At 43.2% G+C, this 22069-nt stretch overlaps 1 protein-coding gene across 3 annotated transcripts in view; it reads left to right on the top strand.

The window, feature by feature from the left end:
- The window catches only part of CRTAC1 (cartilage acidic protein 1), a 55860-nt gene that overhangs the window by 4684 nt on the left and 29107 nt on the right, over positions 1–22069 (top strand). For all 3 annotated transcript variants that reach the window (XM_060768206.2, XM_067465872.1, XM_060768207.2), the window contains exons 2-3: positions 6325–6527; positions 19309–19505. In XM_060768206.2, the coding sequence (XP_060624189.2) occupies positions 6325–6527; positions 19309–19505 (400 nt within the window). The remainder of the gene's footprint in view (positions 1–6324; positions 6528–19308; positions 19506–22069) is intronic.

The raw sequence follows: 22069 nt of genomic DNA, 5'->3' as shown, positions 1-22069 counted from the left end.
AACCTAGCTGCCGATCTTTAGACCATCTGCAGTTTCTGGGTAACATTTTGATGAAATTCCTGCTTCCTCAATTTCTACATGGGAGAACCTTCTGTAAAGGCACTGGATGTTTAGATGTCATCTTTATGTCCGACATGAAGCAAGGAGATACCACAAGCTGTAATGGGAAAATTGAATCTCCTCCGTAGAAGAGCAGGGGTTACAGATATCAGACATATGACTAACTGCTTAACTGCCTGTATACAGGTGTAAGCTCCAACTAAGCTCCAAGTCTATGTGTGTGCTTTCAGGAAGGCAACTTAATTAATGGCCATTTCCCTAATGATCTATCTAGAAATGCTCACTGATGTATGGGTTTAATTAGCCCAAGCCAAACAAGGAGAGCCTGAAGGGTGGAGCACACTGTCTCTGTCGCCAGGCACTTGTAACAGTCCTGTGTTTATAGGAACTTGTTTAATGATATCTTAATCTGGACCTAAACTAGAGGATGGTGTTGGCACCCAAGCTATGTTTTTCTCTTTGATAGATGGCTTTGGTATGACTAAACATACATACGGGGGATGCATTCTGTTCTTGCACCTTCTGCCTAATGCTCAGACCTAAAGGAATCTGTGTTCTGGACAATATCCTCTTCATAATATCAGAAGTTAGACTTTGCCTCCATGACAAGATGGAGCATGATGGCTCCTGGCACAGTGCAACATAACAGTAAGCATAGCTTTATGAAATCGAAGCTACTCTCCTATATGTCAGGTACACGCTGAAATATGATTTCAGTGAAGTTTTTAATCCAGTGGTATTTATTATGTAGTCCTCTGGCTGTATAGCTACACCACACAAGCCAGACCATGAATCCCATTGCCCTCAGCTTTGTCATAAAGTACAATGAATTATATAAATGTAATGCATTCTACCTTCAGAGAATAGTCCCGAGCACATGGTGATTCAGGACAGGGTTTGGACCTAACAGTGTCTGGATGTCCCTAGGCCAGGAGATGAATAAATTTGGGATTGCATTTGGTTCAGGCAGTATATGTCTTCTGCTAGCATCAATGAGATAGATATTTCCAGGAGTGCTACCCCACCTGTTTCTTCTTGGATCTAAGTAAAAAATCTTGCTGTGGAAGAGATTGGAACCATAAAGCATGTTTATTTCGCTGACCCTCATCCACACACCCCAAAAAAGAGCTGTGGGGTTTCCTGCAGAATTGTTTGTTAGAGTCTAGAATACCAGGCCCTGCTAGAAAAGGTTGAGGATGTCCCAGATGGCCAGTAACAAAGCTTAACAAGGTTTTCTCTCTGTAGGAATATTTACAAGACAGATCACATATTCCATAATGCACTTTGATGACCCTTTTGTTCACATGATCAAGATAGATAAAGCATGATGAAAGGGTGGGTTTCTTTCCTTCCCCCTTCCCTCCTAAGGGACTTAACGACAATATTGATTCTGCCCTACAGCAGTGATTATATGAACACTCCAAGCTGACAGTCTCTGGTACGATGGGGAAATGCTGATTAACATAAGATGTAAGGGTTTCCACAAGCAAGTGCTGACAAAATTAAGAACTGTATCCTTTACCAGGGAAGACCATTCATTAGGGGACTGCCTCAGGTGACAAAAGCAGGAGAAGAGATAGAGCAGCCACCTTTTGCTCCAGACATTTCTCCTGAACCCTTTCTCAGAAGTTCCCTTCTGGTGCACATGTGTGTGCACATGTGTGCTTGTAGCCTGCTTTGCACCAGGTAAGCCCTCCAGTGCCTTCAGGTTCAATGAAGGATGCTGAGTCACAGAATCATAGAATCAGAGTTGGAAGAGACCTCATGGGCCATCCATACCAATTCCCTGCCAAGAAGCAGGAAAATCACATTCAAAGCACCCCTGACAGATGGCCATCCAGCATCTACTTAAAAGCCTCCAAAGAAGGAGCCTCCACCACACTCGGGGCAGAGAGTTCCACTGCTGAACAGCTGTCACAGTCAGGTGGAATCTCCTTTCTTGTATTTTGAAGCCATTGTTAAGCGTCCAAGTCTCCAGGGCAGTAGAAAAAAAGTTTGCTCCCTCCTCCCTATGACTTCCCCTCACATATTTGAACCTGCCCACCATGCCTCCTCTCAGCCTTCTCTTCTGCAGGCTAAACATGCCCAGCTCTTTAAGCTGCTCCTCATAGGGCTTGTTCTCCAGACCCTTGATCATTTTAGTCTCCCTCCTCTGGACACCTTCCAGCTTGTCAACATCTAGTCCTATCCACGTAATTGAAATAGGCTTCAGCTTCCTGTCTGAAATAATAGTAAACTCAATAAACTTTATTTATACTCCACTACCATCTCCTCAAAGGGACACAGGGTGGCTCCCAAAAGCACTCAATAGTGCAAACGTATAAAATACAATAAGTACATCAGCAAAATAACACAATAACAATAAAATTCTCCTTGTCCCAGGTCAGTCTCATTCTTTCCCAAGATTTGACTTCCCTGATTGAAGATATGAAAAAGGGTGTGGTTCACCAGTTTTAAAGTTTACCGAGTTTAATTTGGGGGTGGGGGGAAGCATCCTTCTGTTTGGAGAGCAATCCTCATCTGAGAAAATGGCTCAACAATTTGTTGAATGGATACTCAAGCTCCGGGCACCTTGTTTACTCCTTCTCTCCTTGTGGCATTTGTCTGTAGAAGGGATCCACATGCATTCACTGACTGTAGATTAATGATCAGAAGAATCTGGCTTGAGGGACAGCCTGGATGAGTCTCACAGGGCCCGCCTTACCATTAGGCAGAATTAACTGCCTCAAGGACAAACACTAATAACATCCCAATCATTCCCACTAGGAGTGGTGTGTGAGTGATATAGATGTTGGTCCAAAACCCCTGAAGCTTTCCAGTTTGAAGGAAGACCCTCTCTTCTTATGCAAGTGCCAGTCCAGTAGACATCCCCATGTGACAAGAAGGGGCCAGCATCAAAAATGTCATGGGATAGCTCTGAACTAAGTCTTATTGAAATCAAAGTAAATGTGGAATAGATCTTATGAAGATCCTTACACACTTCTAGATATTTATTTCCTGGTATATACACTAATAGGTGTCGCATCCTACAACATAAAAGTATATTTTTGGTTTACCCATTTGATGTGATGGATGTCTGGGGCATCCATAACCATTCAGTCTAGGGAATGTGGAGCCTCCTTAATCAGGGTAGTATACCACTTATTGTGAGAGTAATCAGCAAAGCACAGTTTATTGACTCATGCACTGCTTGTTAGTGTCCTGTGATAGAGAATAAGCGAATCCTAGAGTTGGAAGAGACCTCATGGGCCATCCAGTCCAACCCCCTGCCAAGAAGCAGGAAAATCACATTCAAAGCACCCCCGACAGATGGCCATCCAGCCTCTGTTTAAAAGCCTCCAAAGAAGGAGTCTCCACCATACTGGTTGGTCCTTGATGAAATTTGACTGTTGAATTGGTTGAACTATTGATTTAATCTAGCAAGGAGAGGACGAACATCTTTTACCAATAAAAGCCAAATTTCAGAGAAGTTTTCACGCATTCCCGGAGGCAAGATGAGACCAAAAACCCAGAGTAAATTTTAGCTTTAAATTCTTACTGTCCGTAACAAAGCCTTAGGAGATAAGTTTCAACCTTTTACATTAGGGGAGCCTCTAAGCCAGGCATCCTCAAACTGCGGTCCTCCAGCTGTTTGGGCCTCCAACTCCCAGAAGCCCTAATGAGCTTTTTCAATTGTCAGGAATTCTGGGAGTTGGCGGCCCAAACAGCTGGAGGGCTGCAGTTTGAAGATGCCCGCTCTATGCAAATGCTAGGATGTCTTTTGTTGAGATTCGTTATCAAATAATGGTGTCATGGAGAAAGAAGTGGGATAGATTAGGGGCCAGAAGGGTCAGAGTCCTCATTCATGTTGTAAAGAATGTTTGAAGGTTTTCTCCAGTCTTGTCCCACAAAGAGCCTATTACACTGTTCTATTGCACTTTAACTGCCATGGAAACATCAAATGGAATGGGTTGTTGTGAGTTTTCTCGGCTGTATGACCATGTTCTAGAAGCATTCTCTCCTGATGTTTTGCCCACATCTATGGCAGGCATCCTCAGAGGTTGTGAGATCAGTTGGCAACTAAACAAGTGAGGTTTATATATCTGTGGAATGTCCAGGTGGGAGAAAGAACTCTTGTCTGCTTGAGGCAAGTGTGAATGTTGCAAATGGTCACCTTGATTAGCATGTAATGGCTCTGTAGCTTCAAAGCCTGACTGGTTAGTTGGCCCTGGTTGATTCTTGTCTGGAAACATTAAATGCTAATCAAGGTGGCCCATTTCAACATTCACACCACCCAGGACATTCCACAGATGTATAAACCTCACTCGCCTAGTTTCCAACAGATCTCACAACCTCTGAAAATGTCTGCTATAGGTGAAGGTGAAATATCAGGAGAGAATGCTTCTGGAACATGGCCATACAGCCTGGAAAATGCACAGCAACCCAGTGATTCAAGTCATGAAAGCCTTCAACAACACACCATATGTAATCCTAGGATGTGTTGTTAAAGAAGAGACATTTAGATATCTCAGCCAGAGAGCTCTTAGTCCTGACTAAACTACAAGTCCCAGAATTCCATAGGATATTGCCATGGCAGTTAGAGTGGAATAATAGTGCTATAACAATAGTATTATAGGGCCCTAAGAATACCAGGATTGGAAAGATCTCATCACTTTCTCAGCTATTCCCAATTTCTTGTCTGTTGTGCCTATGCGTGACATGGTATATTAACTTGCTACTATTTTGTGGCTAATTGTAATTTAGCTTCCTAACCTCCACAGGAAGGATATAAATACTGGCTTCTTTAGAAATTACAGGGCCCCAAACTGAACATAAGCAAGAGTGTGGTTGTTGTATAATGCCTTTTATAATTGCTCTCCTTCCCTCCTCCCAGAGTAGAGACAGAGTCATCTGCTTTCTATTTGATTCAGCCTGGGCGGGGCAGGTTGCGGGGGGATAATTCGGCTTGAAAAAATGTACGACCTCTCTGTTCTGTTCCTTTCAAAGTACTGGGGAGCGAAAGGTAAAGGTCTAAGCCTTCATCCTTTTGTTTGTCGTCTTCTGGCAATATGTGGAACTCGGATACCCCTTGTACACTGCCCTATATCCCAAGATGTGATCCCAGATTATCTGTCCAGTGCCAGATAATCTGGTATAAGAAGATAATCTGGGTTCAGATCCTGGGATATAGGGGCAGTGTGGAAGGGGCCAGAAACAAGTCTGGTTTCACGTTCCAAAGTGAATTCACTTTAGATCACAAAATCGAGACAATTTTGCATGAACTTGATGCTCACTCTTCCTTGCTTTTGGCACCAGCTGAAATATGCCACAGGCTTTCATTCCAGAGATTTCTTCCAAGATCCAACAAGATAATTGAATTAAGAAATGCAAGCACGCAAGCTTGGAAAAGTTACTTTTTGAAACTACAAAACCCTGGAATCCTGCAGCCAACATGACTACTAGCATATTGACAAAGGGTTTCTTAGAATGGGTGGTCCAGAAAAAGTCACTCTCCCAAGCTCTACTTCATATGGACAAAGAAATATGTACATGTATAACTTCACCTGTACTTGATCAATAGGCAATTAGTAAACTTCACCAAACCAAACAATTATGGGCCACCCTGCCCCCCTCTAATAAGACAGGCTGCATCAAATACTTGGTAGAGCAGTAGTTCACAACCTGTGGATCCCCAGGTGTTTTGTCCTACAACTCCCAGAAATCCCAGCTAGTTTACCAGCTGTTAGGATTTCTGGGAGTTGAAGACCAAAACATCCGGGGGCCCACAGATTAAGAATCACTGTGGTAGAGACAATTTATAAGATGGTGAAATGGCAAAATGGATTGATTGAATTGGAAGGGATTCAAGGCCTATCTAACACCTTGCCAAGCAGGACCCTGAAGTATACCTGAATTATGACCCTCCAACACCTGCTTAAAGACTTCCAATAAGGAGAATCCACCACCTACCAAAGTAGTCCATTCCAGTTCAAAGAGTCATGAGGTTCTTCCTAAAATTTGGGTTCAAAGAGAGAACTTCTGAAGTGCTAATACTTCCTAAACCAAGAAGCATCCTCTTTCATATCTAGATAAGAAGGCCTGGAAGCTTGTCCTCTCTTTGGATCTGGCCACTTATGTTGTCACTGTATGATCAGGATCTGAAATGGGTGTAAGTTCAGAAACAGGTCCCCGTGTTTGTGCATGGAAATTGAATTATCCACTTGCTAAACAGATGGGTAAGAGGACTAGTGTGACTGACATGGCCGTATGCCTCTCTGTTTGTAGGTGCCAAGGCTGCAACTTCTGCTGCTCTGGAGTTTGGTTCTGACTCAGCCCGGTGAAGGATCCCAGCGTAGTGAGCCCATGTTTACAGCAGTCACGGACAGTGTTCTTCCCCAAGACTATGACAGCAACCCAACCCAGCTCAATTATGGAGTGGCTGTGACGGATGTGGACCAGGATGGAGACTTCGAGATTATTGTGGCTGGGTGGGTATCAAAGATGATGTAAACAGGTGTGGGAGTGGGGATGATGCCATGTGCGGGGTGGGGAAGGGGCTAGATTTGACAAGATGCTGGCCAAATAAGTTCCTTTAACAGTGCTGGGGAGCCCTGAATGGATGGGAGGTTTAAAGGTGATGTCACTGAGCTCGCCATGACACAAAGACCTAACAAAATCAAGAGTCCCTGTAAAAATAGGCCAGATGTTGGCCTGATTGGGAATTTCTGTAGGCTAGAGGTAGTCAATTCTCTTAAGCATTACAGCAGTGTTTCTCAGCCTGGGGGTTGGGACCCTGGGGGAATGACCAAGGGGTGTCAGGGGGGTTGTCAAAGACCATCAGAAAACACAGTATTTTCTGTTGGTCCTGGAGGTTCTGTGTAGGAAGTTTGGCCCAATTCTGTTGTTGGTGGGGTTCAGAATGCCCTATGATTGTAGGTGAACTATAAATCCCAGCAGTTATAACTCCCAAATGTCACGGTCTATTTCCCCCAAACTCCACCAGTGTTCACATTTGGGCATATTGAATATTCGTGCCAAGTTTGGTCCAGACCTATCATTGTTTGTGTTCACAGTGCTCTCTGGATGTAGGTGAACTACAACTCCAAAACTCAAAGTTAATGCCCACCACACCCTTCAAGTATTTTTTGTTGGTCATGGGAGTTCTGTGTTCCAAGTTTGCTTCAATTCCACAATTGGTGGAGTTCAGAATGCTCTTTGATTGTAGGTGAACTCTCAAATGACAAAATCAATCCTGCCTCCCCCCATCCCCACCAGTACTGAAATTTGGGCATATTGGGTATTTGTGTCAAATTTGGTCAAGTGAATGAAAATACATCCTGCATATCAGATATTTACATTACGATCCATAACAGTAGCAAAATTACTGTTATGAAGTAGCATCGAAAATAATTTTATTGTTGGAGGTCACCACAACAATAGGAACTATATTAAGGGGTTGCAGCCTTAAGAAGGTTGAGAACCACTGCATTACAGAATGTCAATCTTAATGTGTTTGTGGGGATATTTTTGCATATTCTGAAGGGGGTGGGTCTAGCTTATTCTACAGGCAAGAAAGGGTAGACAGGATGTGTGTGTACATGTGCGTGCGTGTATGCACACACAAATGTGTTACAACCTGCTGGCTCAGACTGCAACCCTTGAAGTTATTGCAGCGCAAAGACTCATATAGGTGGATATGGATGTTCATTTTCAATAAAACTTCCCTTCAGCAGCAGCTTCCTCAAAGCTTACAACTTAACTGTCTCTCCAAGTCGTTTATCTGACAAACTGTTTCTGCCTGTAGCTGCCTGAGCCCATTCCTCTTTTCCTCCACTTTGGCCATGCTGGAGTCATGACCTAGTAAATAGGTGCTGGAGGGACCTGTCCCTTTATACTTGGCCACCACTTGTATAGCTTGTTCTGCCCATAAAACATCTCTGAACGGTATTGAGCTGGGAAGAGCATATATCCATTGGAGAACTTTTTATACCCACAATTTCCGGGAGAGCTAGATCATATCTCGTCATCAGCTGAGTTCATTTGCTCCAGGAATCTCACCCCTCCATAGCCTTTCTCCCTTGTTGTTCACTTGATTTGCTCTGCCTTTAGTCCAGAGGAATAAACTTTCTTGCAAAGAGTTGCGCTATTAGGCTCCCAGCCAGAGCTCGGAAAAGGTACTTTCAGGCTGCAGTTTTCAGAAGTACCCAGCTGTGTTTCCAAGAGTTGCAATTCAAAAAATCATCATTTTTCAGCGAACAATCCATTTAAGGTGTTACAGAACTTTCTGCTTCTTTCCCATTAAGCTGTCAGGCACTGGAGCCATCCAAAATCACATCACAGATCCTATGGCCATGCCACAGTGGACTCCATTAACAATGTCTGCAATTAGCATTTCAGCAATTATATCTGGCTGTCCCCTATGCCGTCCTATAATTTGCTCCAAATCACCTCAACCTAATCGGCCTACACAGCCATAGATTTTAGATCTCTTTGTGCTTCATGGATACCGTCCAAGAGCTAAATAGCATAATTTCTTTTTCTAGAGACAAATTTAGCAGAAATTGTTTTGTAATATAGTTGCCTGATTGTTGTCCAAGTAGCAATATGTCCAACGATCTATAATCTTGTATTTAGAATAATCCTAGACTCTCATTCTCTTTTGTTAAGACTCAATGGGACCCACGACAATATGTTGCAGTAAAGGTGCTGCTATTCAGGATTCTATATGTGCCAGTTCCTTCCATCTCAGTGTCTGGCTTATTTCCCCATACACATTCAACCAGCATCCCATGACCATGGAATACAATCAATTCTCACTGGGCTCTTCGGGAGTTCCCAGTGCCCATTCCCTTAAGCATTTCCCCAAAAGCAGTGTTTCTCAACCTTCCTAATGCTGCGACCCCTCCTGTTGTGATGACCCCCAACCATAAAATTATTTTCATTGCTACTTCATAACTGTAATTTTGCTACTGTTATGAATCATAATGTAAATATCTGATATGCACGATGTATTTTCATTCAATGGATGAAATTTGGCACAAATACTTGATACAGCAAAATTTAATACTGGTGGGGTTGGGAGGGATTGATTTTGTCATTAGGGAGTTGTAGTTGCTGGGCTTTATAGTTAACCTACAATCAAAGGGCTTTCTGAACTTCACCAACGATGGAATTGGACCAAACTTGGCACACAGAACTCACATGACCAACAGAAAATACTGGAAGGGTTTGGTGGGCATTGACCTTGAGCTTTCAAGTTATAGTTCACCTACATCCAGATAGCACTGTGGACTGAAACAATGGCCAAACTTGGCACGAATACTCAATATGCTCAAATGTAAAAACTGGTGGAGTTTGGGAAAAATAGACCTTAACATTTGGGAGTTGCAGTTGCTGGGATTTATAGTTCATCTACAATCAAAGAGCATTTTGAACCTCACCAACGATAGAATTGGACATAACTTCCCACACAGAACCCTCATGCCTTGAAGGGACTCGCTGGCACAAACCTCCCTCAATTCTGTTTAAGCGGCTGAGAGGGAAAAGGAACGGGCCTGAGGCTGTTAGGAATTGTGGGAGTTGAAGTCCAAAACACCTGGAGAGCCCAAGTTTGCCCATGCCTGGTGTATACCATAATGCCTGATGTATACCTTTGATGTGTTGAAAATGCTGGATCCATTGAAAGATTTAAGGAAAAACTTGATGACCAAATAACTTCTGCACATAGAAGAGGGCACATGCCACCTTGCCCTATGCCTCCATAAGCAAAATGTCTTGGAATTGCCTTGGATGGTGATGTTTTAAATACACAAGCATAGACACTCACAGTCAAAACAGCAGATACAGAATGATTGATCTCATTCACTTTTGCCCCAAAGGCATTATGCGTGTTAATGCTGAAGTGTTGCAGTGCATATCTTGACTGTCAGCCATTCAGACATGCTAAACCAGAACCTGGGGATGATAGGGATGATGGGGAACACATTTTTGTACTACAATGACCCAAATCCCAAATAACCTTGCTGGCTAGAATTGCTGAGATTTGATGTCCAAATGTAAGCCTGCTCACCAAGCCCCAGTATAAAGATGCCTCTTTGCTTTCCCAGGTTTCTTGCCAAGGTCAGTAGCTCTTTTTAACAACATTTTAATAGCCTGTGTGGAGGAGTTGATGGCATAACGCTGCTACCTAGCATTCTAGTTGTCCTTCACAGGAAGGTGCGCTTCTGTCTGGTGTCACCAACAACTCTTCCTGCCTGTGTTGGTTGCTCCCCATTCAACTAGCTAGGTTCTGGGTCAGTGGGGCTGTGAATCTAGCCTATTTGGAGCAGTCAGGCTAAGTACCTCAGGGTGCTTCCGGACAGCAATAAATCATGGGTTTTAAACAGGAGCAAAAAATCTCAGGACTTCAGAAGAGGTCCACATACAGACCTGTTGGTCCCAGGATTTCTGCCTCCATTGTCCAGACTTGATGCTTTGTTGCAAGATTTAGAGGCCCCCAAGATGGCCACCATGGGACTTCCCCCAGAAACCTCAGCAGTTTGTAAAAATCCCGCAAGACACAGATATGCAGATCTCTGCAAAAGTTCAGTTCTTTGTCTTGACCAAAGAATGTGTGCCCTCCAGATGTTTCATGAAGGATCTACCACACAAACAAACCTAGTGGGATAGGACAAAATCTTCCCAAGTCAGCTCTGCACAATGATTGGTCGGCTCCTAAAAAGAAGGTGACCATTGAAAAGAAGGCAAAAACTTTGCGTGCATGCTAGAAACTTCATGAAATGTGTAAAGGGCACATTTTCTCTGGCCAGGGCAAAGTTGTGGCCCCCTATTCAATGTTTCACAAGAAGAGCAATCAGGAACAGCCATGTATAACCCAGGAACAGCACCCTGTTGTTTGATGCCACAAGTACACAACCAAATCTGTCTGGACAGATGGCCAGGCAGCCAGGCTCTAGAAAGTGTCAATACTGACAAAGTTCTGCTCCTTTGTTCCTTGCTTGAAAGTGCTGGCTTCAGTGACAATTGAGGGCTTTCAACTCAGTAGGTCAATGAATCACCTTCACATTTCAGTCTGGACTTTAAAGGGGCTATCAAGCAAGGAACAGAACTTTGTCATTATTGACATTTTCTAGAGCCTTGAGTTTTCACACACTTTCAGGTAAGGAACAGAACTTTGTCATTATTGACCTTTTCTAGAGCCTGGCTGCCTGGCCATCTGTCCAGACAAATTTGGTTATGTACTTGTGGCATCAAACAACAGGGTGCTGTTCCTGGGTTATACATGGCTGTTCCTGATTGCTCTTCTTGTGAAACATTGAATAGGGGGCCACAACTTTGTCTTGGCCAGAGAAAATGTGCTCTCCACACATTTCATGAAGTTTCTAGCACACACACAAAGTTTTTGCTTTCTGCTCAAGTGCCACTGTCTTTTTAGGAACCTACCGATCAGGAACAAACATTTTAAACCCAGGAACAAACCCAGATAAAAAAAATCCCGCGATTTTGATTGCAGGGACATACAGACATGCGAAGATCCGCATATTAGGCTCAAAATTGCAATATTCCTACACCTGGAAATCTCAAGGTTTTTGTCTTTTGTAGCGATTGCTTCCACATTTACAGGGAATGGCATTTGCCCCCCCCCCCTCCTGTTTGCTGCGGAAGCTCCTGGGGTAACAGTACTGTCTGGATGGGCCCCCAGTTAGCCTCTTTTAAGTCCAGGCTGAAATCTGAAGGTGATTCACTGACCTACTGAATTGGGAAGTGTCACCGAAGCCAGCACTCTGCAGTTGAAATTTCTTTTTACCTCCATCTTTATGGTGTGGCTGCAATTTTCCACCCACTTCTGGATATCTTCCATTGCAGGAAGATCTAAAACAAATCTGGAGGAATATGTTGCCCTCCAAATATTGAAATATCCTTCATCATTGACCATGTCAGCTAGGCCTAATAAGAGTTGCAGGCCTGCAGTTCCTAGAGTGGCACATACCTCAGGATCTATGGAAAGGTGTGCATGGTTTGACCCAGAGCTTAGAAACGTTACCTTTCCTGATCCCCCAAAGCAAGTTTTCCAAACTCTGCTTTGACCTGAGAAAAAACAGCTTTGCTTGCTCTGTCTTAGCAATCTATCCGGGTCTCTCACCTGGATATTACATTTGCTGGCTCCCTCCTGGATGGAGGAGCAACTGTTTCCTCTCCATGCTCCCTCACTGTGCTGACAGGCCTCAATGTGCACCTTGACATTGTGTTAATTGGCTGCAGAGTGAATGAGTGCCCCATGATCTCATTATTGGCAATGTTCTCAACTTGGAAAGGGTGCACAGGAGTGAGCAAGGCATTCAGCTGTGTGCTTAATGCCTGCCCAATCTGGCAGACCTTCCAACAGTAAAGGGTGGGAGGGAGTGGAGTTAAAGCTTGGCCAGCTGCCTCAAGAGTCAACCATCCAGCCCATCTCCAATCAAGTAGAAGCAGCACATGTTTGCCATCAGCTGGGGCATATACAGCACACAATGTGGGATGTCTCCATGCAGGAAGAGAAAAATCACCATCCTGGACTTTGTGCGTATAACAATACCATTGTGGGGGATGCCAAGATAACACATTGATAGGGATGCCAAGATCACAGATAACACAGATGTACAGCAGTAACAATATGGACCCAGTCAAGATCCCACACATATAATGTTCTACCAAAAGATCCCCATAATCTGTAAGGCAAAAACCCAATGGTTCCCCTAAAGTGAAAAATAGTGCCAAGCGATGCCTTGGTAATTGTGATATAGTCCTTTGCATATATTTTTTTGTACCAGCCTTCCTTATGCTAGTGTTCTCCAGGTGATGTTGGGCTCCAACTCCCAGCCAGCCCCTGCTGGCACAACCAGGATGAAGGCATTTGTGGTCAAAATAGCTGGAACATAAGCTAGGGAAACTGTTTTAACCTATCCACAATCCCTGTGGAAAAGATCCCTTCTTGAAGGAGCTCCAAATCCCAGTGCATTAATGAGACATAAAATTAGACAGTGTCCCTCATATAGCAGAGGTGTGGGGACATGTCACAACTATTGCTGTTAAATAGCACCAGCATTCATAAAAATAGGAGTGGGTAATCTGTGGCTCTCTAGATATTACTGGACTCCAACTCCCATTGAAACTCACCATTAGTTTTGCTACATGATGCATTTTCAATCATTCCCAGTAGTACCCAAACGCCAGATTATAGGCCTGATAACACAAGCATTTACTCTGATTTTGATGTTGCTACATATAATAGATTCTGGAAGATTTGTAAATACAGTAGAGTCTCGCTTATCCAACAAAAATGGGCCAGCAGAACGTTGGATAAGCAAAAATGTTGGATAATAAGGAGGGATTAAGGAAAAGCCCATTAAACATAAAATTACATTATGATTTTACAGATTAAGCACCAAAACATCATGTTTTACAATAAATTGACAGAAAAAGCAGTTAAATGCAAGGTAACGTTATGTCGTAATTACTGTATTTACGAATTTAGTACCAAAACATTGCAATGTATTGAAACAGCTGTGGATCCAGGCGGGAGGCAGACTGCGTTGGATAATACAGAACATCAGATGAGCGAAGATTGGAAAAGCGAGACTCTACTGTAGTTTCATAAAAATCAAGATGCTAGCTGAGGATGATGGGAGATGTAATATACACAGATGTAGTGGTTGCCAGGTTTGGAAGGCAGAATGATGATTTAGTTCTCTTCTAAGCAGCAGTAAAGACCCAGTGATTCCTGGCAGCCCACCCCTCAATTTTCAAAGGCTGTTTAATGTTGTCTCACAAAGGGATGTTTCTGTAGCATCGCTCAGCAAACTTGCTCATTCACCTGTGTTTGTGTTTCACCTGCATCCATCCATCCTTTTTTGTCCCATCATTCCACTGACCTTTCTTAATGGACTTGAATCCCAGGCTCTGCATCTCCATCACTCTGTCCTAGACTGTCACCAATTTGTCAGTGTTCTTATTACAGGAGAAACATTAATAACACACCAGTTCTTTGGCTATAGCTTGAGCAGTGCAAAATAGAGCAATTGGGTCCTTCTTCTTAGATATACTGCTTCTGCTAAGGCAGCCTCAAAATAACATTTGTCTGCCTTTGCCACACTCCTAGCCCGCATTTAGCTTCAGATCCACTATAACCGTAGCACCCTGCATTCCCATCCATCTTGCAATGGAGATTTCCTTCCTTAGTAGTCAGGCTTCAAGAACCAAAATCCTCTTTGAGATTCATGCTGGTGTAGGTAGGGCTTATGCTAGTCTAAGTACTTTTATGGATGTTGTTCAAGGGGTTTTCAGTACCTCCTTGTGCAAAATGTTTTTCCATGGCTTTGGGGGATACCCAGGTTTTCCCTTTAACAGTCATTAAAGGGCCGAAGGATATACCCAAGTGCCACATAGCTGCTACTGCACAACCAAGAAAAAGGAACACGTTGTGTCCTATGGACCTCTGGCATAAGTAAACTAGCCAATGAAAAATAGAATCTTAGTCGGGGGGTTTTTTCATGTCAGGAACGACTTGAAAAACTGCAAGTTGCTTCTCGTGTGAGAGAATTGGCCATCTGCAAGGACATTGCCTAGGTAACTCCTGGATGTTTTATCATCCTGTGGAAGGCTTCTCTCATGTCTTCGCATGAGAAGCTGGAGCTGACAGGTGGGAGCTCATTGCCCAATCGAGACACCCGGATGTTTTACCATCTTGTGGAAGGCTCCTCTCATGTCTTTGGATGAAAAGCTGGAACAAACAGATGGGAGCTCACCCCACTCCCCGGATTCGAACTGCCAACTTTCCGGTCAGCAGTCCTGCTGGCAAAAAGGTTTAACCCATTGCACTACCAGGGGCTCATATCTTAGTCATAACTTCCTGGAGACAAAGCCTGGAAAAGTTATGCTAATCTTATTAGATGTAGAATTCTAGAAGTCACCATTCATAAAAACTATCCTTTCCAGTTCTGCCTACAACATTGCAATTTACATCATTTGTGCAGGAAAGGAGACTAGGTCTGCTGTAACACACGTGACACACACATTAGCAACTTCCCCAAGGGATATACATATCTCTAAACAACAGTATACTCTCTACAAGCCAGGTTTGAATCCTGGCAACCTGAGAATGAGGAATGGATGGGTCAGATATGGAAGAGAAGTTGTAGAGATTTTCACAGGAGATTGGCAGCAAACATTCACACCTCAGGAGAGGGGGGCGGGTATGGCAGTGGCAAGGCCAAGCAATTTTCTGCCTCCTTTTGGTGCCAGGTCATAACTACAAACAGAGGCAGAACATTTCATAACCGCAGGACTGGTGCTTGTGTAACTTGTTTACCACCGGTCAGGGTACGGCTCTTGCTGAGCCAGCTCAAGCAGAGTCCTAAACTGGGATGCAGTGCTGTTCGCTCTTACCCGAGAGTGGCACTAGAAAACTTCTGTAATTAGGACCAGAGGGAGAACAAAACTTTTTTTATCCCTTCGCTTATAGGTGTTATGTAGTGAGAGTTTTCAAAATTCAGATGATTTCATTGATCAAGTAACACGCTTAGGGCTCAGGGTCACCAACTTCAGAGTTGGAGAGCATAGCTGTAATTGTAAGAACTACAGAACAGAGTGAAACTATATGCAGCAGCCCAGCAGCAACATTTCCTCTGCTTCAACTTGTCTGGCATTAGGAATGAAGTAGGAGAATCCCTCTTTCTACCCTGCTTCATTGCCCTGGAGCAGTTAAAGCTACAGGTGTAGTCATTAGCTCTGAAATTGGCAAATTGGTCTGGCCAGCAGCAAAAGACATGTCTCAGTCTCAGTGAAAGCTACTGTTCTCCTGATCCTAGAAGAGAGCATGGGAATTATGCAAGTCAAACCTCCACTGTATGAAGACTGAGCTCCCCAAGTTCTCTAAGTTTATATCTATCTGGAAGTGGTAGCATATATGTATGTGTGTGTGTGCGCACACACACACACATATATATACACACACACATACATATATATATGGTACGTTTCTCCAGCTCTGGGATGAGTATGTCACAAAAAACTACTATGTAATAGTTGGAGAACAAGCAAAGGCTGCTTTTTTGGCTAGGGCTTCCAGAACTGCCCAAGTAGTAAATGTACCTTTTCCCAGCTCTGGACTTGACTTGAAGTACCAGCAATATTTGAATCTATTTTCTGTTGACAAATGCTTTCATGGCTGGAATCACTGAGTTGCTGTGAGTTTTTCGGACTGTATGGCCATGTTCCAGCAGCATTCTCTCCTGACATTTCGCCTGCATCTATGGCTGATATATTTCTATTCTTTCTATATGTGTTGTCCAAACTTGAACAACACATATAGAAAGGTTTAGCCCAGCTCTGTATATATTTCAGATTTCAATATTAATGTCAAAAATACATAGTATGATTTTACATAGGATTTGTGCTACATCAGAACAGTAAAGAACAAGTATCACTTAAGTAAAACAAACATTAAAGATTAAATAACCAGAAAAATAAAATAAGGTGTAAACACTAAAGTAAACTAATGTCAAAAGTGCATTGTATGTTTTCTGATGTTGGCGTTTCCCAATCAAAGTCATAGAATTGCAAAATCTTGGTACTTGGAACTCTAGAAAGATGTGTCAGCATCTCTGATACTTCACAGGATTCAGCCGCAGCTGCAGCTATCATTCTTTGCAGATTGGTTTCCTTTTGGGCTTCATACCTGCTTCTCCTTTGATTCAGGAGCAACATTGGTTCCCATTGTTTTCTCCAGGACTTTGTAATATTGTTCTCAAGGTTTAGCCCAGCTCTTTAATTATTATTAGCTGCTGAGACTCCCCTCCCTGCTCTCTTTCTCCTCCATGATATTAATTTTCTCTCTAAACTATGCATTTTCAGCTTTAGCAAACTCCATGCTAACCACATTAGAGTCACACATCATTAGCCGCCAGATGAAACCACTCAGGCATTTCTGCAACTTTGCATTGTGCAATCTTAGCATGGGTGGATGTCAGAAAGAATCCAGTTCTTGCCCAGGATGAAACAATCAGTTTTCTGTAACTTGGATCACTACAGAGCCTCAGTAGGAGGATACAGTTCGGTCATTTGTAAAATGGGAAAGGGCTGTGTGAAAGCTCTGGGGAACCAGCATCGTATTTTGGCTTGAGTGTGGGAAAAGGATTTCCAGGAGACTAGGATTCAAATCCCTGCTTGGCTGTTGAAATCCACTGGATGCCCTTGAGCAAGTCAGTCTCTCAGACATAGAGGACGGCAATAAGAAATCCTCCTGAAAAAAATCTTGCCAAGCAAACTCCATGATAGGTTCACTGTGCCTCAGAAAAAAGTTGAGGCACACAACAAACAACATGATGTGAAGTCTGTACCAAATTCCCAAAAAGGTTATAGACTGCAGAAGGACAATTTGTATTCCAAATTTTATTACATCACAACTTCCATCTTCCTTCAATATTGATTGTGTTAGGACTGGATGGAGTTGCAGTCCAACAAAACCACAAGTGAAACACATTTGGTATAAGCTTTTGTCATCTTTGTACTAAATGTTCCGGCCACTGGCTTTATACCAACCAGTCCAGGTGATCTCTGCTGGTCCCCCAAACTGGCACCAAGGTAAAGGTAAAGGTTTCCCCTTCACATGAAGTCGAGTCGAGTCCAACTCTGGGGGGTGGTGCTCATCTCTATTTTAAAGCCAAAGAGCTGGTATTGTCAGTAGACACCTCCTAGGTCATGTGGCTGGCATGACTGCATGGAGCACCATTACATTTTGGGCTGAGCGGTACCTATTGATCTACTCACATTTGGATATTTTTGAACTGCTAGGTTGGCAGGAGCTGGGGCTAACAACGAGAGCTCACCCCAATCCATGGATTCAGACCACTGACCTTTCAGTCAGCAAGTTTCACAGCTCAGCAGTGTAACCCACTGCACCACTGCAGCCCCAAACTGGCACCAAAATATTTCAACTTGAATTTTGCAGGAATCAGATCTATGATAATACAAACGAGCTACACTCAGATCTTTCCAAGCTAGCTTCTATTACCTGGGGAGCCCCAAGGGTGCCTCTCTTGATCTTGAAGTGCTTCAGAATGAAGGGTTAAAATTAGAAAAGAAAGTCTGCCTCTGTAGACATCGAACCCCCTTCGCCTCCCAACCCACCTTCAAATCCTTATCCCTTAACCAAGCAATGTATCTCACCCAATGAATCAAGTTTATTGAGCATAAGATGGATAGCAAAAGAAGATTTAGTATAAGTTGCACAATGAAACAAAATGAAAGCCTGAGCTACTGCTAGTGAAAACATACCAAATTACCTTTTGGCTTGCTGACTGATATGAAGATTTTTTTTCCCTTCAAAGCCTGCAGGATTTGATTAAGAGTGATCTGAAATCGGGGAGAAAAAGACATCTCCCATATCTTCCATAATCAGAAACCTGAAAATCAGGTTGGAGTGTCTTTGTGAATTGCCCTATAGGGCAGGCGTGGGCACAATTCCTAACCGGCTGTTAGGAATTGTGGGAGTTGAAGTCCAAAACACCTGGAGGGCCCAAGTTTGCCCATGCCTGCCCTACAGGGTATTTGAGGCAGCTATAAGAACTTTGAAATATAAACTTTTTCAACTGTAGCTCCCAGAATTCCCAGTATAGTCCGAAAAACAGCTTCTCCAAAGTTTGCGTATGATTAATCTGTTTATCTACAACTGGGACTGGATTTCATGATGCAGTCAACTTGATGCAGGAGTCATGCTTCATTATAGATATCAGCCATGCATTATTTTATTTTGACATGCCTTTTTGCCATGTTATCTCTGCCTGGCCAGAAGCATCTGTGATAACCTTTTATTTATTTCATTTCATTTATATACGATCTTTCTCCTGGAGTGAGGCACAAGGCAGTTCAAAAAAAACCATGTTTCCCAGCTGGACTATAGGCTTTTAGCAGAACATGAACAATTTGAGCACCCACTCAAATGGAATTATTCCCCTTGCATGGTGCCCTAGGTTGGAAAAACAAAAACAAAATGCAGTTGTCATAATGTATGAATTTTCACGCCCATCCCTGTTTGGCTTCAGGAACTGTTCTTGTGATGTCTTCCTCTCCTCTCCAGAAACAGCCAATACGGGATGTGATTTTTGCTACCTCCTTTAGAACCTGCCTAAGAAAGAATGGAAGATTTGCTTTGGCAGAAAAGATCCAATGGGAAAGGGCTGCATCCTCAGGTCATCTTCCATTTCACCTTTCTGGGTCTTTCTATTTCTTCAGGTACAATGGTCCCAATCTGGTGCTGAAATATGATAAAGCACGGGGGCGGCTGGTGAATCTTGCGGTGAACGAACGTAGCTCTCCATATTATGCACTACGGGATCGCCAAGGCAATGCGATTGGTGTGACAGCCTGTGACATTGATGGAGATGGACGGGAGGAGATCTACTTCCTCAATACCAACAATGCCTTTTCTGGTGCGTGTCACAATTACCCATTCCTGACATTCCACTTGTAATCAGTTTAAGGCATCCAATGTTTATCTTGTAGCTCTATGAATTTCCTCATCACCCCTTCTCTAAAATCTATCCATCTTTCATATTCAACCCCATCAAGACTTGTCTGTTTTCCCAAAGATTACTTTGCTATAGCTATCTATGATGGGCCATCCCCACTCATCTGCCTATCACATTCACACCTCAGTGCCCAGAAGAACTGGTGAACTTTTACCTCTCCAGACATAAATAAACTACTACTCCAGTAATTCCTAACTGGCAAGGCTGGGAATAGAAGTCAGTCTTTGGAGAGGTACAGTTGTCTCAGCTCTGCCTTAAACCTCATGGTGGCAACTCGTCAGCTCATATTTATTCATTGATGCCAAGCATAGGATGTTGTTTTGGTTTTGCTTGTCATCCCACTGAAAGAGATCTTGTCATAACTACTGGACCAACTCCTTGCTGTTTCCAGCATTTATTTATGATGCAGATATCGGATTACAAAGCCCATGGTTGTATTCCACAGAGAGAGATTGGTGTCTGGGGGAGCATCCAGTCCTTCCTTTCCCTCTTGTTATGCCACCACTGCAAGCTCTCTGGGTACACATAGTTTACTTTGGGGCTTCTTCACTTGCTAGCCCTGAACCACCGATTCCAGTTCCCTGACCTTCACTGGCCACCAGGGTGGGATGTTTCAAGGCTGGAGTTAATTTCCCAGTTGAGTGATTTTGTCGATTCCCTGGCAGCAGCGGGATGCAGTGGGAGGAGGGGGGTTAGTTGCTGACTCAGTGCTTTGCCACTTCTCTAGATGCCAGCGGGGACTGCAGCACAGGGAGCTCCAGAACAAGGGCCTCTCTGGGCAAGGAAGCCTTCTTGAGGCAAATAGACCCAGGCCGGACACAGGGGAAGGTCACAAACTCCCCACGTACACCTATCTTATCACCCACTTCTGCAACCTACCGGTAGAGGGCATTGTCTTTACCCTTTTAGTGATGCTCTAATTCCTGGATTGGCACCAGAAGACCTCACATGGTGTTGCAATAGCAAAATATATACCCGTTACTCCAAAGTGTATGCTGCTAACTTTATTCCAAGGCTTAGGTTTTTTTTCTTTGAGGTTAGTTAGAAAATATTCACCAACTGACCCAATTTGACAGGGACAGTCGTGATTAACTCCCTGTCATTCCACTTGGAATCATAGAGTTGGAAGAGTGAAGAGCACTTTAAAGTCCTAGATGGTTCAGGTCCAGGCTGATGGCATCCCCTTGTACAAGCATGCCCAGGCCCTGAAATCTTCGGGAGAGGCCCTTCTCTCAGTCCCATCTTCATCTCAAGCTTGGTCAGTGGGAACGAGAGTGCAGGCCTTCTCAGTGGCTGCCCCTCAACTCTGGAACTTCCTGACCAGCAGGCTAAAACCTTTTTATTAGGCAAGCTTTTAAAAATGATGGTGTTTAAAATCAATTCAGGAGGTGCTGTGGTTTTAAACTTTGAATTTGTTTTAATGGTTTTTAACTGGGTATTTTAAAATACTGTTTATATTTAATCCTGTTTTAATGTTCGTATATTTGTATATTTTAAATGGTTGTGCTGATGCTTTTGTGTTAAGCTGCTTTGCGCCCCTTTTCGGGGAGATAAAGCGAGGTAATAATAATAATAATAATAATACTCCACCATACTTTGAGGTAGCACATTTCATTGTTGAACACCTCTTACCATCAGAAAGATCTTCCTAATGTTTAGGTGGAATCTCTTTCCCTGCGATTTGAATCCATGATTCTTTAGAAAAGCAGAAAACAAACTTGCCCCCTCCTCAATTTTTCCAGCAGCTTTGAAGTGTTCCGGCTTTTCTTCCCTCCCCCAATTTTCCCTATTGTTGTTGAAAAATGAATCCAAAGTGCAAAAAGTACTTTGTATCAATTAACTTAGTAGATGAGAGGGCAAAATCTAGACAATAGATGCCAGCAAAAGTAAACTGCTGTAGCCTCTCCTAACTTGTGTGTTTTTCCTCATTAATAACTTATGTTACTTGGCCCCATATGGCCCAGTTTCTATCAGTGAAACTTTGGAGATTATATATAATTGTGACAGATTTTTTGCTTGCATGGCTTCACATGTACATTTAAGAATACTTGGAAGAACTTAAATCAGTATGTTGTCGAAAGCTTTCATGGCTGGGATCACTAGGTTGCTGTGAGTTTTCAGGGCTGTATGGCCATGTTCCAGTAGCATTATCTCCTGACTTTTCGACCACATCTATGGCAGGCATCTTCAGAGGTTGTGAGGTCTATTGGAAACTAGGCAAGTGAGGTTTATATATCTGTGGAATGTCCAGAAAGAATGCTTGTCTGTTTGAGGCAAGGTGGCCAATGCAACATTCACACTTGCCTCAAGCAAACAAGAGTTCTTTCTCCCACCCTGGTCATTCCACAGGTATGTAAACCTCACTTGCCTAGTTTCCAACAGAACTCACAATCTCTGAGGATGCCTGCCACAGATGTGGGTGAAACGTCAGGAAAGAATGGCCATACAGCCTCGAAAACTCACAG

Source organism: Anolis sagrei, chromosome 3, assembly GCF_037176765.1.
Source record: "Anolis sagrei isolate rAnoSag1 chromosome 3, rAnoSag1.mat, whole genome shotgun sequence".
In the NCBI taxonomy this organism is placed as follows: Eukaryota; Metazoa; Chordata; class Lepidosauria; order Squamata; family Dactyloidae; genus Anolis; species Anolis sagrei.
This window is presented reverse-complemented; position numbering and strand designations above follow the sequence as displayed.